The 16,165-nt window shown below is 41.4% G+C and overlaps 1 protein-coding gene across 5 annotated transcripts in view; it reads left to right on the top strand.

Annotated features, from left to right (window-relative positions):
* The window catches only part of INTS2 (integrator complex subunit 2), a 62,488-nt gene that overhangs the window by 34,640 nt on the left and 11,683 nt on the right, over positions 1 to 16,165 (top strand). For all 5 annotated transcript variants that reach the window (XM_054457137.2, XM_063655632.1, XM_063655631.1 and 2 more), the window contains 5 exons: positions 1,476 to 1,652; positions 3,357 to 3,465; positions 8,215 to 8,319; positions 12,043 to 12,207; positions 15,137 to 15,338. In XM_054457137.2, coding sequence (XP_054313112.1) covers positions 1,476 to 1,652; positions 3,357 to 3,465; positions 8,215 to 8,319; positions 12,043 to 12,207; positions 15,137 to 15,338 — 758 coding nt within the window. The remainder of the gene's footprint in view (positions 1 to 1,475; positions 1,653 to 3,356; positions 3,466 to 8,214; positions 8,320 to 12,042; positions 12,208 to 15,136; positions 15,339 to 16,165) is intronic.

The following is a 16,165-nucleotide window of genomic DNA, read 5'->3' as shown; positions in this document are numbered from 1 at the left end:
TTGTGGGTTTTGTGTAGGAAATGTGTGGTATTAAGCTAAGTTACTAGTCATTTATATAAGTATAGTAATTAGGGATAGTAATCATAATTATATAATTATATAGTAATTTCAGATTTTTAAAACAATGTAAGATTTTCAAAATGCATAATACTCCATTTAAATTCTCAATAGTGGCACATGGCTATCTCATTAAAACTTAGAAACTGCCATTTTCTAATTTTATTTTAAAGAGAGGGTCTCACTCTGTCGCCCAGGCTGTCATAGCTCACTGTAACCTCAAACTCCTGGGCTCAAGCAGTCTTCCTGCCACAGCCTCCTAAGCAGCTGGAACTACAAGTGCGAGCCACCACTCCTGGCTTTTTTTTTTTTTTTTTTTTTTTTTTAATTTTTAGTAGAGACAGGGTTTCACCATGTTGGCCAGGCTGGTCTCAAACTCCTGACTTCACGTGATCCACCCATCTCGGCCTCCCAAAGTGCTGGGATTACAGGCATGAGCCCTCATGCCTGGCCTCATACCTGGCTTTGAAAAGTGTTTTTTTTGTAGAGACAGGGTCTCGCTATGTTGCCCAGGCTGGTCTGGTCTTGAACTCCTGGTCTCAAGCAGTTCTCCTACTTCAGCCTCCCGAAGTGTTGGGATTACAGGTGTGAGACACTGCAGTGGACCTGGTTTTGTTTTACAAATTGGGGAAGTTGCCATGACTGGTATTTGTTGATTTGTCACAAGGACACCTCACACCTAACTTAGAATTTTGACATGTTTTGATTTGTCTTAGTTGGCTATATCTAACAAGTTAAAAGGCCCTCTGAAGAGAAGGTCTTAAGACCCAGGAGGTAAAGTAGACTGAAACTTTTTCAGATATTTACAAAGAACAGTGAATAATACATGCATGATATATCACTTTTAATTGTCCCTTGTTTTTTGTGATTTAGTGATTTAGCCAGATTGCATCTTCTGCTTTATATTTTTAGTAAGTAAAATAGCTAAGAATTAAGAGTTCACATGCACACCCAATATTTTGCATGTCCTCCATCCAGCGATAGTTAAGTGATAGTCTCCTGTAAGTGCTTGTCAAAGACACTTTCTTAGTCTATCTGAGGGTTTGCTGTGAAGGACCTGTCTCTCTCTCTCCAAATTCCTATCTAATGTGAGCTCTCCCATGACGACACACGTGCTGCTCTAAATACAGATATGGTAGGGACGTAAAATGTTTTTCCCACTACTTAAAAACGAATAGATTAAACCGAAAGGCAAGCTTCTAGTGGAGGGTTGCACCTAAGATGATACAGATATAAAGGTAGTTCATATTTTAAAGTCAAAGGCAGTTATGATACTAGATAATATATTTGGAACTGCCAAAAGTTAATAGTGAGTTTTATTGATTCATAATTCATGTAAAACTGTATGTACTTTTATAATTTTGCTTGGTTTTTCTTTTTGCCACAATTAATTCAGTGTCTATAACATTCTTTCTTAGGATTGGATTTATAGACAGCTGTGTGAAACCTCTACTCCACTTCATCCTCAATTACTTCCTTTGATTGATGTGTACATAAATTCTATACTTACTCCTGCGTCGAAATCTAATCCAGAAGCCACAAATCAGCCAGTGACAGAACAGGAGATACTCAATATTTTCCAAGGAGTCATTGGGGTAAAATAGTGGTTCTTTTATACTATTAACTTATTTTTCTTTTAGTTCTTCTTACTTAACCCATATTTTTATTTTCCTATCAGAGGACTTCTAGGTAGTTCTGAATTTAAAATTAGATTAAATTTCTTTAGATCACCTGTAAAAATTAAAAGAATGGTATTAGTTCCAAGTAGTTTGTTAAACAGGCACTTGTGTAAGATTTTTTTTTTTTTTTTCTTTGAGATGGAGTTTCACTCTTGTTGCCCAGGCTGGAGTGCAGTGGTGCGATCTTGGCTCACTGCAACCTCCTCCTCCCTGTAACCTCTGTCGGCCTGGTTCAAGTGATTCTCCTGCCTCAGCCTCTCGAGTAGCTGGGATTACAGGCGCCTGCCACAACGCCTGGCTAATGTTTTGTATTTTTAGTAGAGACAGGGTTTCACCATGTTGGCCAGGCTGATCTCGAACTCCTGACCTCAGGTGATCTACCTGCCTCAGCCTCCCAAAGTGCTGGGATTACAGATGTGAGCCACTGTGCCTGGCCTTTTTTTTTTTTGAGACTGGAGTCTCGCTGTGACACCCAGGCTGGAGTGCAATGGGCAATCTCGGCTCACTACAACCTCCGCTTCCTGGGTTCAAGCGATTCTCCTGCTTCAACCTCCTGAGTAGCTGGGACTACAGGCACGTGCCACCACAACTGGCTAGTTTTTGTATTTTTAGTAAAGATGGGATTTCATCATATTGTCCAGGCTGGTCTCGAACTCCTGACCTCAAGTGATCCTTCCACCTTGGCCTCCCAAAGTGCTGGGATTACAGGTGTGAGCCACTGCGCCTGGCCAATAATTTTTTTTTTTTTTAAGTTTCACTTTAAAGTCTAAAAGGGTTCCCTGGAGATTGTGTATTTGATCAAGTACTGTGTGGGATTTCAAGATATTCAGCATAGGTTTGTTTAGCATCCTGGGAATCTAAGATATACCTACCTTAATTTAGGGGGAATTTTTTTTTTTTTTTTTGAGACAGAGTCTCACTCTGTTGCCCCGACTGGAGTGCAGTGGCACGATCTCAGCTTACTGCAAACTGTGCCTCCTGGGTTCAAGTGATTCTCATGCCTCAGCCTCTTGAGTAGCTGGGGTTACAGGCACGTGCCACCACGCCTGGCTAATTTTTATATTTTTAGTAGAGACAGGGTTTTACTATGTTGGCCAGCTGGTCTCCAACTCCTGACCTCAGGTGATCTGCCTGCCTCGGCCTCCCAAAGTGCTGGGATGACAGGTATGAGCCACCGCTCCTGGCTCATTTAGGGAAAATTTGATGAAAGTATTTTTTCCCCAGTTAGTTAGAAGGGAAAAACAGTTGCATTTTTCACAAATATATTTAAGTATACAATGTCTTATTTAGGAGTTACTTTCTTCATGGTAATTTCATATAATACTTGGGACTCCTGTCTTTCAGAAGCAGCCTGATGGGTTTGCTATTGAGTAGTAGCTGAAGTCTTTTCTTTGTCTTATCTTAAAGACCACTTAAGCATGTTGCCTTTCATCTCTCATGCCGTCTCAGATTTCATGTTGTTTTTTTGAGTTTAATACACACAAAGCAACATTTCTCTTGTTTTACCTGAGTTAGGAGCAGCAATGCTGGATAGTCTATTTTGATTCTTTTACTATCAAGAAAAAAAAAAGCACTCATGAAATTCAAAGTATTTCAGAGTATTTGTAATATTACCTCCAGGGTGACAACATCCGCCTTAATCAGCATTTCAGTATCACAGCACAGCTTTTGGTGCTCTACTATATACTGTCTTATGAGGAGGCTCTTCTAGCAAACACAAAGACTTTAGGTAAGTTGTACGTAGAGGAGTGGTTCTAGTGGTAGTTTATTTTATTAGCTTGTATTTTGTTACTTTCCAAACTGTTTTTTGATAAAAGAAGGGCAATATTCTAACAAACTCTAGTATCATTTTATAATCTTTGCAATGTGGGCATTGTATACTTAATACATAAATCATGCATGTTGGGGTATGTAACCACGATTTATGGCCCAGTCCTCCTTATCAGAGGCTAAATTAATAGATAACAGAATTGCCTGTATTTTAACAATTGTATAGATCTTGTTCACTAAATATAAATTTAACACCTGATGGAGCTGTAACTGAATTTTTTTCTCTTGATTTGAGTCTTTGCCCAGTCTTCCTTCCAGTAGTGTAAAGAGTAACAACCTAATCAAAAACAATAGAAAAGGCCAGACGAGGTGGCTTACGCCTGTAATCCTAGCACTTTGGGAGGCCGAGGTGGGCGGATCACCTGAGGTCAGGAGTTCCAGACCAGCCTAGTCAACATGGCGAAACCCCGTCTCTACTAAAAATACAAAAATTAGCCAGGTGTGGTGGCTCATGCCTGTAATCCCAGCTACTCAGGAGGTTGAGGCAGGAGAATCCCTTGAACCCAGAGGCGGAAGTTGCAGCCAGCTGAGATTGCGCCACTGCACTCCAGCCTGGTGGACAGAGTGAGACTGTGTCTCAAAAAAAATAAAAAAGTAGAAGAGTTTCGTTTTTTTTTTGTTTTGTTTTTGTTTTTGTTTTTTGTTTTTTTTTTTTGACGGAGACTTGCTCTGTTGCCCATCCTGGAGTGCAGTGGCGTGATCTCGGCTCACTGCGAGCTCCACCTCCTGAGTTCACACCATTCTCCTGCCTCAGCCTCCCGCGTAGCTGGGACTACAGGTGCCCACCACCATGCCCAGCTAATTTTTTTGTATTTTTAATACAGACGGGGTTTCACCATGTTAGCCAGGATGGTCTCGATCTCCTGACCTCGTGATCCGCCCGCCTCGGCCTCCCAAAGTGCTGGGATTACAGGCGTGAGCCACTGCGCCTGGCTGAAGAGTTTCGTTTTGCCGTTAACATTGGGCTGGGTATGGTAGCTCATTCCCTGTAATCTCAGTACTTTGGTACTTTGGGAGGCTGAGATGGGATGGTCACTTGTGCTCAGAGTTTGACACCAGCCTGGAAAACAGCAAGATGCCCATCTCCACACACACACACACGCACGCACACGCACACAGAGAATGTCACTCAAATGGGCTTTGAAACTTAGTTACTTCACATAATATCAGAAGGTCAGATTTAGCATGCATGGTATCATTATAAAGTGGTATTTTTTCCTGTATTTGAAAAAGAAGGTTTACCTGTGTTTATACTTCCTACGTGTGTGTAGTTCATTTCATCTATTTACTTTTTGAGACAGAGTCTCACTCTGTCACCCAGGCTGGAGTGCAGTGGCATGAACATGGCTCAGTGTAGCCTTGATCTCTTGGGCTCACAGGATCCCTGCCTCAGCCTCCCATGTAGCTGGGACCACAGGCGGATGCCACCATGCCTGGCTGATTTTTTTTATTTTTTGTAGAGATGGGATTTGCCATGTTGCCAGGCTGATCTCAAACTCCTGGGCTCGAGCAGTCCTCCTGGCTTGGCCTCCCAAAGTGCTGGGATTACAGGTGTGGGTGATCCTCCTGACCTTTGTGTGTAGTTTTTAATTTGTTTTTCTTTTTTTTTTGAGACAAAATCTCACTCTGTCACCCAGGCTGGAATGCAGTGGTGTGATCTTGGCTCACTGCAACCTCTGCCTGTCGGGTTCAAACGATTCTTCTGCTTCAGCCTCCTGAATAGCTGGGATTACAGGTGCGTACCACATTCCTGGCTAATTTTTGTATTTGTAGTAGAGCTGGAGTTTCATCATGCTGGCCAGGCTGGTCTCGAACTCCTGACCTCAAGTGATCCACACACCTCAGCCTCTCAAAGTGCTGGGATTACAGGTGTGAGCTATCACGCCCGGCCTGATTTTCTTTTTTATGTTTTGACATTTTCTGTGTCTTTGATACAGTTCTTGTTTGGAATTTCTGTATATTCTCACATATTTAATCTTTTCCGTGAACTTTATAATAATTTTGTTAAATTTCACAAATGAAAATTATGTTGGGATTTTGATAAGAATTATGTTAAACTTATAGATTAATTTGGAGAGAATTTACATCTTTGCAGTATTAAGTCTTCCTATCTAGGAATCTGAAATAATTTTTTGCTTTTTAATCGTACACATATAGTTTAGTCTTTTTTTTTTTTTTTGAGACAGAGTCTTGTTGTGTTGCCCAGGCTAGAGTGCAGTGGCACGATCTCAGCTCACTGCAACCTCTGCCTCCCAGGTTCCAGTGATTCTCCTGCCTCGGACGCCTGAGTAGCTGGGATTACAGGTGCCCGCTAACACACCCCGCTGAATTTTGTATTTTTAGTAGAGAATGGGTTTTACCATGTTGGTGAGACTGGTCTCGACCTTCTGACCTCAAGTCATCCACCCACCTTGGCCTCCCAAAGTGCTGGGATTACAGGTATGAGCCACTTTGCCTGGCCTTAGTTTAGTCTTATAGTTAACTCATGTAAACCCTCATAACAATTCTATGAGATAGGTGTGGTTACGTTTATTTTACAGGGGAGAACACTGAGGCACAAGGAAATTAAGTAACTTCCCTAAGTTAGTATTAAGTATTGTAATAAGTATTGGAACCAGGATTTGTCTATTTCTGGAACCTGTAACTATTGTTTTAACTGCCTTCTGATTTTTTCTTAATTCATAAAAGATTGGTATGGAAAACTATGCTAATTTATTAACTTAAAAGGGAGATTATATCTAAATAAGAGTATATGATATATATGTGGTCTATATAGACAGTGTTTCTCAACCTTTATTCTAACACTTGCACTTACATACTTCTTGTCCTTAATAAAATAAAAATGGTTGAGCTTTACTGTTTGTAGTTTGTAAGAGAATAAACATATTGTATATCCTTTGTGAAACTACAAACACCCTGATTGAGATTCTCATATATTCCTGTGGTGTAAAGGAAAGTACCTTGGAATGAGCTTTGAGTGCCAGGTATATAGAATACGGTAGAGATGAGACAGAGAAAGATAGTATTGACTGGCAAGGACCTTTACTCTGTGTGATGTGAGGATTCACTGAAGGTGGCCAAATCTGTATTTAAATAAGATGACTATGGCCGCAGGTTGAAGGATGGATTAAACTGGAGGCAGGGAAAGTGGGCCATAGAAGATATTTAAACAAAAGGTGAGTAGGCACTGAATTAGGATAGCAGCAAAAGTACACAAATTAAAATGGACTTAGAAGAAAAAAAGGGTGGGCGTGGCTGGTTGAGGGTAGGAGTTGTGAGAGAAGGAAGTCAAATTCGTATTGCCTAACTTAATTTAAAAAGAGGCCAGGTATGATGGCTCACGCCTGTACTTTGGGATGCTGGGGCTGGTGGATCACCTGAGGTCAGGAGTTTGAGACCAGCCTGACCAACATGGCGAAACCCCATCTCTACTAAAAATACAAACATTAGCTAGGTGTGGTGGCGAGCAACTGTAGTCTCAGCTACTTGGGAGGCTGAGGCACAAGAATTGTTTGAACCCAGGAGGCAGAGGTTGCAGTGAGCCAAGATTGAACCACTGCATACCAGCCTGGGTGACAGAGTGACTCATCTCAGGGAAAAAAAAAGATTCAGTCACCACTATTGTATATAATATGATACAATTCACTGTGGTTCACGCCTGTAATCCCAGCAGTTTGGGAGGCCAAGGCGGGTGGATCATGAGGTCAGGAGATCGAGACTATCCTGGCTAACACAGTGAAACCCCATCTCTACTAATAATACAAAAAATTAGATGGGCGTGGTGGTGGGCGCTTGTAATCCCAGCTACTCAGGAGGCTGAGGCAGGAGAATCACTTGAACCTCGGAGGCGGAGGTTGCAGTGAGCCAAGATGACGCCACTGCACTCCAGCCTGGTGACAGAGCGAGACTCTGTCTCAAAAAAAAAAAAAAAAAAATTGGCCGGGCCCGGTGACTCACGCCTGTAATTCTAGCACTTTGGGAGGCCGAGGCAGGCTAGATCCCCCTGAGGTCAGGAGTTCGAGAGCAGCCTGGCCAACATTGCGAAATGCCGTCTCTACTAAAAATACAAAAATTAGCCAGGCATGCTGGTGGATGCCTGTTATCCCAGCCAATCTACTTGAGAGGCTGAGGCGGGAGAATCGCTTGAACCTGGGAAGCGGAGGTTGCAGTGAGCTGAGATCGTGCCACTGCACTCCAGCCTGGGCAAAAAGAGTGGACTCCATCTCAAAAAAAAAAAAAGATAAAATTACAGTTTCTTTTTATAAGATGCATTGGAATCATGAAGCTCTAGGCCGTATGTTCATGATCACATTTGATCTTCTCATTAGGTTTGGGAAAATCTTGACTCACTTGTTGGTTCTTTTAGTGTAGGGCACTTTTGCACATGGCTTCTCTCAACCTGTTATGAATTTTCTTCTGTCTAGTTTTAAATTTCAGGACATTTTCCAGATCTTGCTCCAGGTATGTTCTTGTTCTTCCTGTGTAGCCACTTGTTTTCGTAATGATTCTTCATCTTTTATATGCTATATTCGCAGGTTAATTGCATTAAAAGTAATTTGACCTTGTTTTTGTTTCCATTTGGGTTGAAGGTTAAGATTTCTGTTGTTTCTGGACATTTTATTTATTTTACACTTTTTATCTTTGATAGCTGCCATGCAAAGAAAGCCCAAATCATATTCTTCTTCTTTAATGGATCAGATTCCTATCAAATTCCTTATTCGACAGGCTCAAGGGCTGCAGCAGGAGTTGGGAGGTATGTTTTATTTTGCTCTTTACTGCTAAAGTTTATTGTTAAAAAACCTTTCTGTTTATGTTATGAAGTGTAATAGGTGCTTAATGTTAAAAATTCAAACAGTTCAAGAATGAAATTCCTCTTTGCCTCCCTCACTAAATCTATTATTTCAGTTATTGCAAACCACCCCGCCCCCTAAAATGCAACCCTAGCTATTTTCAGCTGGTATATATTTTCAGGCTTTTTTCTCCTGTAGGTTGAACTGTATGAAATTGCAGATATTCGGCTAATTTAGAGCTACAGAAACAGCAGGTTCTTGTGGTTGAACCTAACAGACACTTAACAGAAGTAAAAAAAAAAATTTTTTAACTCTGAATAGTATTATACACTACCTCTTTTGTTTGTTTGTTTTTGTTTTTGAGACAGTGGCTCGCTCTGTCATCCAGGCTGGAGTGCAGTGGCATGATCTTGGCTCACTGTAACCTCCACCTCCTGGGTTCAAGTGATTCTCATGCCTCAGCCACTCAAATAGCTGGGATTACAGGCATGCGCGCCACCACGCCTGTCTAATTTGTGGATTTTTAGTAGAGACAGGGTTTCACTATGTTGCCCAGGCTGGTCTTGAACTCCTGGTCTCAAGTGATCTGCCCACCTCGGCCTCCCAAAGTGCTGGAATTACAGGAGTGAGCCACCATGCCCGGCCTCCCCTGCCTCTTCTAAGGCTTGTTTTTTTTCTTGGAGTCTTGAACATTTTTACATGTCGGTACAGGTAGATCTGCCTTACTGTTTCTGATTGTTTTATGATCCATAGTATGGATATATTATAATATTTTTACTATAAATCCTGTTAGGTAGAAATAGTGTTTTTTGAAATTAGATATTTTTCTTTTTTTTTTTTTTTCTTTAGGGAAAGGGTCTCACTATGTTATCCAAGCTGGAGTGCAGTGGGTAACTGCAGCCTCAAACTCCTGGGCTCAAACATCCTCCTACCTCAGTCTCTCTAGTAGCGGGGACTACAGGCCTATGCCACCATGCCCAGCTAATTTTCTAGAGGTTTTTCTTAATTAAATACCTCTTTAATGTTTGAGTGTGGGTGTTTTTCTTTCTGTTAAGTTGGAATTTTCTTTTTCTTTTTTTTTTTCTGAGATGGAGTTTCGCTCTTGTCTCACAGGCTGGAGTGCAGTGGTGCGATCTTGGCTCACTTCAACTTTCTTCTCCCAGATTCAAGTGATTCTCCTGCCTCAGCCTCCCGAGTAGCTGGGACTGCAGGCTCCTGCTACCATGCCCAGCTAATTTTTGTATTTTTAGTGGAGACCTCATTTCGCCATGTTGGCCAGGCTGGTCTCGAACTGACCTCAGGTGATCCACCCACGTCAGCCTCCCAAAGTGCTAGGATTACAGGCATGAGCCACTGTGCCTGGCCGGAATTTTGTTTTTCTTTCTTTATTATGGTTGGTTTCAAGGAGAAACATGAGCCTTCATTGGTCATCATTAACCGGATGTCTGCAGCATTTATTTACTTATATCTTTGTATAATCTTTTTTTTTTTTTTTTTTTTTTAAGTAGAGACGCGGTTTCATCATGTTGGTTAGGCTAGTCTCGAACTCCTGACCTCAAGTGAAGAGCCCTACTCAGCCTCCCAAAGTGTTAGTATTACAGGCTTGAGGCACCGTGCCTGGCTTCTTTGTATAATCTGTTTCCAGAAAATAATGTTATTTTTAACAGCATTTGGCAACTGATATACTTTATCGAAAAGAGTATGAAATGTTGATTAGTTTACACTTTTGTAAGCAGTCTTTTTTGTGATGGTTGGGTATAGTTTTAACTGTATATGTATTCCTGTATGCATTTAGAAATTTAAATGTTAAAGTAATGCCATTTTTGATTGTTACGATGTCTTTTCAAACACAGAAACATCAATTTTAAGCTATTTCTATGAGAAAGGAATTGGGTATTGTTTCTACTGGGATTAAGCAGTGGTATCATTTGATTTGCATAATAAGAGGATAATTAGATCTAAAGTACTTTGATTCCTACTACTACTGCGTAGTCTTACTGTTATGATGATAATAGTATGGTAGCAACAATGTTTATTAGGTACTTATGTGCGAAGCACTTAGCATAGTAGTACTTCGTTAATTCATTAACTAAATAGGCATTTTTATGGTGTCATAATTTTTTTTTGAGACAGCATCTTGCCTTGTCACCCAGGCTGGAGTGCAATGGCATTATCTTGATTCACTGCAACCTCCACGTCCCAGGTTCAAGCAATTCTTGTGCCTCAGCCTCCCAAGTAGCCAGGATTACAGGCGTGTGCCACCACGCCTGGCTAATTTTTGTATTTTTAGTAGAGACAGGGTTTCCCCATGTTGGCCAGGCTGGTCTCCAACTCCTGGCCTCAAGTGATCCATCCCCCTCAGTCTCCCAAGGTGCTGGGATTACAGGCATGAGCCACCGCATGCGGCCTCTCATTATTAACATTGTACCTAATAGTCATGAATAGTCAAACTGTGGTATAGGTAAAATGTTATAAATAAGGCTTTGATTTGGTAACAAGTTTTCCCATTTCTTTTGGTCTTCTTTAATACTTCTTGAACCAAGAAAAAATGCCCCCCATTGTGGATATCATCAGTACTGCTTCTCTTGGCTGACGTATGTGGCTGTGTGACTTTAGGGTTGTTAATATTAATAAATGTCTTTCAGCATTGTTTGTTCCTTACAGTAGAATGGAGGCATTGCTTACTTTGTATGAATGTTAGGGAGAGATGAGAAAACGTACATAAAGTACCTGAGACCTTTCAGGTATTCAAAGTGGGCAACTTTAATTTTACCATATCTATAGCAATGATTCTCAACAGGGTTGGAGGAAAGGGCATGTTCTCTACAGAAGCCTATCAGTATTTCTGAATAGAACCTTTTCCAAACCATATATGATAGTCCCCAAATGGACATTCTTTTCTCCTCCTTTTCTTTCCTCTACCCTGAACTCTTGAACCATTGCTATGTCAAACAACTTTAGGAGACTGTTATGTTGGGTGGGGTGGAAGAAAGTTGAAAACTTTCTTTATAAGTAGTAGTTCCCAGCTCACTGTTTATCACATTACTTCAGGATCTTCATTTAAGCAGTTTCCCTTGATCAAATGACTGTCGAGAGGTTCTTAAACTGTAGTTTGCATGCACAAGAAGTGCACATTCCTAGGCCTCCATTCTAGAGCTTCTGATCTAGTCACCTGGGATAGTATTCATTATTCTGCACATGAAACAAGCTTCCCAAGCTTGTGATGCTGGTGGTGCTCTAATCATTCTTTTTTTATTTTTGAATGGGAGTTTTGCTCTTGTTGCCTAGGCTGGAGTGCAATGTTGTGATCTTGGCTCACTGCAACTTCTACCTCCCGGGTTCAAGCGATTCTCCTGCCTTCGCCTCCTGAGTAGCTGGCATTATAGGCACCCAACACCACGCCCGGCTAATATTTGTATTTTTAGTAGATACGGGGTTTCGCCATGTTGGCCAGGCTGGTCTTGAACTCCTGACCTCAGGTGATCCACCCGCCTCGGCTTCCCAGAGTGCTGGGATTACAGGCGTGAGCCACCGCGCCCCGCCATCTAATCATTTTTTGAGAAACACTGACTTAGAGCATAACCCTCTTTCCTTGTGGGCTGATGGCTTGATAAAAATGAGAGGGGTGGGGAAGCTTCTGGTGTTTGAGCATGAAGAATCCAATTGATTTTCTGTAAATTTTCAAGGGTTGCATTCAGCTTTACTACGTCTCCTTGCTACTAACTACCCACATTTATGTATTGTGGATGACTGGATTTGTGAAGAAGAAATCACAGGGACTGATGCCCTGCTACGGCGAATGCTCCTGACTAATAATGCTAAAAATCATTCTCCCAAACAACTCCAAGAAGGTATAGTAAATTATTGATACTCCTTTAACCCCTTTTGTAGTACGAGATGGTAGGCTAATTGAAATCTTATATCATACAGAATTTTCCCGTGGATATAACAATGTTTTGGTGAATGTATTTTAAGTGTATAAAATACTCTTTGCGTTTAAGGAATTTTATGCTCCCTTCCCCTCCCCACTTTCCTCCTTTCCCCCTTTCCCCTTTTACTCCTTTTCCCCTTTCCCCCTTTTCCCTTTCCTCCTTCCCTTTCCTTTCCTTTTGTGTTTGTGTGTGTCTTTCTCTCTGTCACCCAGGCTGGAGTGCACTGGTGTGATCTCAGCTCACTGCAGCCTCCACCTGCTGGGCTCAAGCAGTCCTCCTCCCTGAGTCCCACAAGTAGCTGGGACTGCAGGTGTGAGCCACCAGGCCTGGCTGATTTTTTTAGTTTTTGTAGAGATGGGGTTTCACCATGTTGCCCAGGCTGGTCTCAAACTTGTAAGTTTGAGTGATCCTCCTGCCTCAGCCTCCCAGAGTGCTAGGATTAAGGCGTGAGCCACTGTGCCTGGCCAGGAATTTTTACCATTTCTTTCTGATGTGCTTGTATCTTTTCTCTCATAGGTCCTATATTATGTCACTAAAAAGGTGGTGTGGTTTTAGAAAGGTTCTAAACTGGTTAGAAATAAGTGCAGTGTAGGCCGGGCGTGGTGGCTCACGCCTGTAATCCCAGCACTTTGGGAGGCCGAGGCGGGCGGATCATGAGGTCAGGAGATTGAGACCATCTTGCCTAACACGGTGAAACCCCGTCTCTACTAAAAATATAAAAAAAAATTAGGCGGGCTTGGTCGCGGGCACCTGTAGTCCCAGCTGCTCGGGAGGCTGAGGCAGGAGAATGGTGTGAATCCGGGAGGCCGAGGTTGCAGTAAGCCAAGGTTGTGCCACTGCACTCCAGCCTGGGCGACAGAGTGAGACTCCATCTCAAAAAAAGAAATATGTGCAGTGGAATAGGACTATATAATGGAGAATGTTCTTCTAGATCAGCACTGTTAAAATAGAAATATAATGTGAGCTATAACACCTATATATAATGTGAGCTATAACACCTATAAACTTTCCAGTAAAAAGAAACAGGCAACACTAATTTAAATAATCATTTTATTTGACCAAATATGGCCAATATTTTTTCTTTTCTTTTATTTATTTATTTTTTTTGAGACAGAGCCTTGTTCTGTTGCCCACTCTGGACTGCAGTGGTGCAATCTTGGCTCATTGCCTCTCAGGCTCTAGCAATCCTCCTGCCTCAGCTTCCCCAGTACCTGAGACTATAGGTACATGCCACCACACCCAGCTACTTTTTGTATTTTTTGTAGAGAAGGGATTGCCATGTTGCCCAGGCTGGTCTCAAACTCCTGGGCTCAAGCAGTCTGCCTGCCTTGGCCTCCCCAAGTGCTGGAATTACAAGCATGAACCACTGTGCCTGGCCTGCCAATATTATTTCACCATGTAATCAATATTAAAATTTTAATGAGATATTTTACCCCCCACTAAGACTCCTGCACTTAGTCTTTGCAATCTGTTGTGTATTTTACACTTATAACACACCTCAATTTGGACTAGTTATTTCAGATTCTCAATAGCCAGATGTGGTTAGTGATTATTGGAGAGCATAGTTCTAGATATTTTTTAGTAACAGCAATCTTCTGGGTGCTTACATCCTATAAGGGGACCACCTGGAGGAAAATTTCAAGTTTGAGCCTTTCAAATAAATGTTAGCTATCAAAAGCAATACTTCAGCATATTTTCCTCTTTCAGTCCTGTTTTTAAAATCAGTCTGGGCTGGACAGTGACTCATGCCTGTTATCTCAGCACCTTGGTAGGCCAAAGCAGGAGGATCACTTGAGGCCGGGAATTCAAAACCATCCTGGGCTCTTGATTGGTAAAGGCAAGCGGGGGGGGGGGGGGGGGGGGCGGGGAAGACCAGCCTGGGCAACATAGCGAGACTCCCATCTCTAAAATGAAAAAAATAAATTAAAAAATAAGATCAGTCTGAATCACCAAGAAAATAAGATTAGTCTTTGGGTCAGTAAAGTGATTTTTTTTTTTTTTTTGGAGACAGGGTTTGTTGCCCAGGCTCAAGGTTGGAGTGCAGTGGCAGGAACACAGCTCACTGCAAACTCTGTCTCCTGGGCATAAGGGATCTTCCTCTTGAGTACCTGCTATTACAGGGACACCACCACATCTGGCTAATTATTTTACTTTTTGTAGAGATGTGGTCTTGCCATGTTGCCCAGACTGGTCTTGAACTTCTGGACTCAAGCAATCCTCCTGCCTCAGCCTCCCAAAGTGCTGAGATTACAGGTGTGAGCCACCATGCCTATCCTATTAATGTGATTTTTAAAAAAAGGTATTTTTGTTCTTTATGAAAGAACAACTACACTTGCATGAATTTTTCTTAGGGCCCTTATTTTTTTATTTTTTTGAGATGGAGTCTTGCTCTGTCACCCAGGCTGGAGTGCGCTGGTGCAATCTCAGCTCCCTGCAACCTCCGCCTCCCGGGTTCAGGTGATTCTCCTGTCTCAGTCTCCTAAGTAGCTGGGATTACAGGTGCCTGCCACCATGCCTGGCTCATTTTTGTATTTTTAGTAGAGAGGAGGTTTCACCATGTTGGCCAGGCTGATCTCGAACTCCTGACCTCAAGTGATCCACCCGCCTTGGCCTCCCAAAGTGCTGGGATTACAGGTGTGAGCCACCGCATCCAGCTGGCCCTTATTTTAATAAGTTTAGTTGAAATTGTACCTAGGTTTCTGTAGGAAACAATAGCAAGTAACTATAGTTACTTTTTAGCCACATTGTTTTCTTGATTTGTTTGGTCTATAGTCTGAGAGAACAATACTACTTCCTGCTTGATAAACTGTATAGAATTTAGGTTATGATTGCTGAATTTTCTTTTTAGCATTTTCAGCTGTCCCAGTAAATCACACACAAGTGATGCAGATTATAGAACACTTGACTCTACTCTCTGCCAGTGAACTTATACCATATGCAGAAGTGTTAACATCCAATATGAGCCAGCTATTGAATTCAGGGGTTCCACGGAGAATTCTGCAAACAGTCAATAAACTATGGATGGTTCTTAATACTGTGATGCCTAGAAGGTAAATTCAGTGTATTGTTACATGTCATAGATAATTATATAGCAGTGATCATATACAATAACCTAAATTTAATTGTTTAAAAAATTTTTCACAAGACCACTCATAGCAGTATTTGTTGACTATATGACAATGTATCTCCTTTCTTAAGACTACTAAATAGTAGTTATATCTTTAAGTAAAGCAAACTTTATTGAAATAGAAACCTTACAGTATTTCTAACTTTAGGAAGTTCTTGAAAATTGAGTTATCATGTATAGTTATTTGTGGCTAATTATGATTTAGATCACTGTTATATCTTGGATCTTTGCAGTTGTTCCAAGTTTTGCTGCACATTAAAATCACCTGGAGAGTTTTTACCACTACTGATCCCCAGGTTGGAACCCATGCCAATTAAATCAGGCTGTTTGTGAGTGGGAGTCAGGCGTCAGTACTTTTTAAAAGATTCCCCAGGTGATTTCAGTGTGCAGCAAAGTTTGTCTTTAGTCATTGGGTCTCTGCTGGTTCATAGATTGGATCCTTAACACCTGGACAGGTCTAGAAACCAGACTACTGGGCTATAAATAGTATACAAGTTAAGTAGTATATAAGGTCTGCCTCACACCTTTGTATTTTAGACTTTAGCTCCCCAGAGACAACTATTTTCATCTCTTTTATCTTTTTATTCTGGTATTTATAGCCTCCCCATATATCTCTTATAATGACTGTAATTTCCTGATTTTCCAATTTAGAAATTATCTGTTGATTTTCTACTCTACAAGGTGAAAGTTAGTTAGCTCTCTTACTTGCTTCCCCTGCTGTGAGTCCCACTTCTTCTAATACACATTGCC

Source organism: Pongo pygmaeus, chromosome 19 (genome assembly GCF_028885625.2).
Source record: "Pongo pygmaeus isolate AG05252 chromosome 19, NHGRI_mPonPyg2-v2.0_pri, whole genome shotgun sequence".
NCBI lineage: Eukaryota > Metazoa > Chordata > Mammalia > Primates > Hominidae > Pongo > Pongo pygmaeus.
Note: the sequence above shows the minus strand (reverse complement) of the source record. Positions and strands in the feature narration are given on the sequence as shown.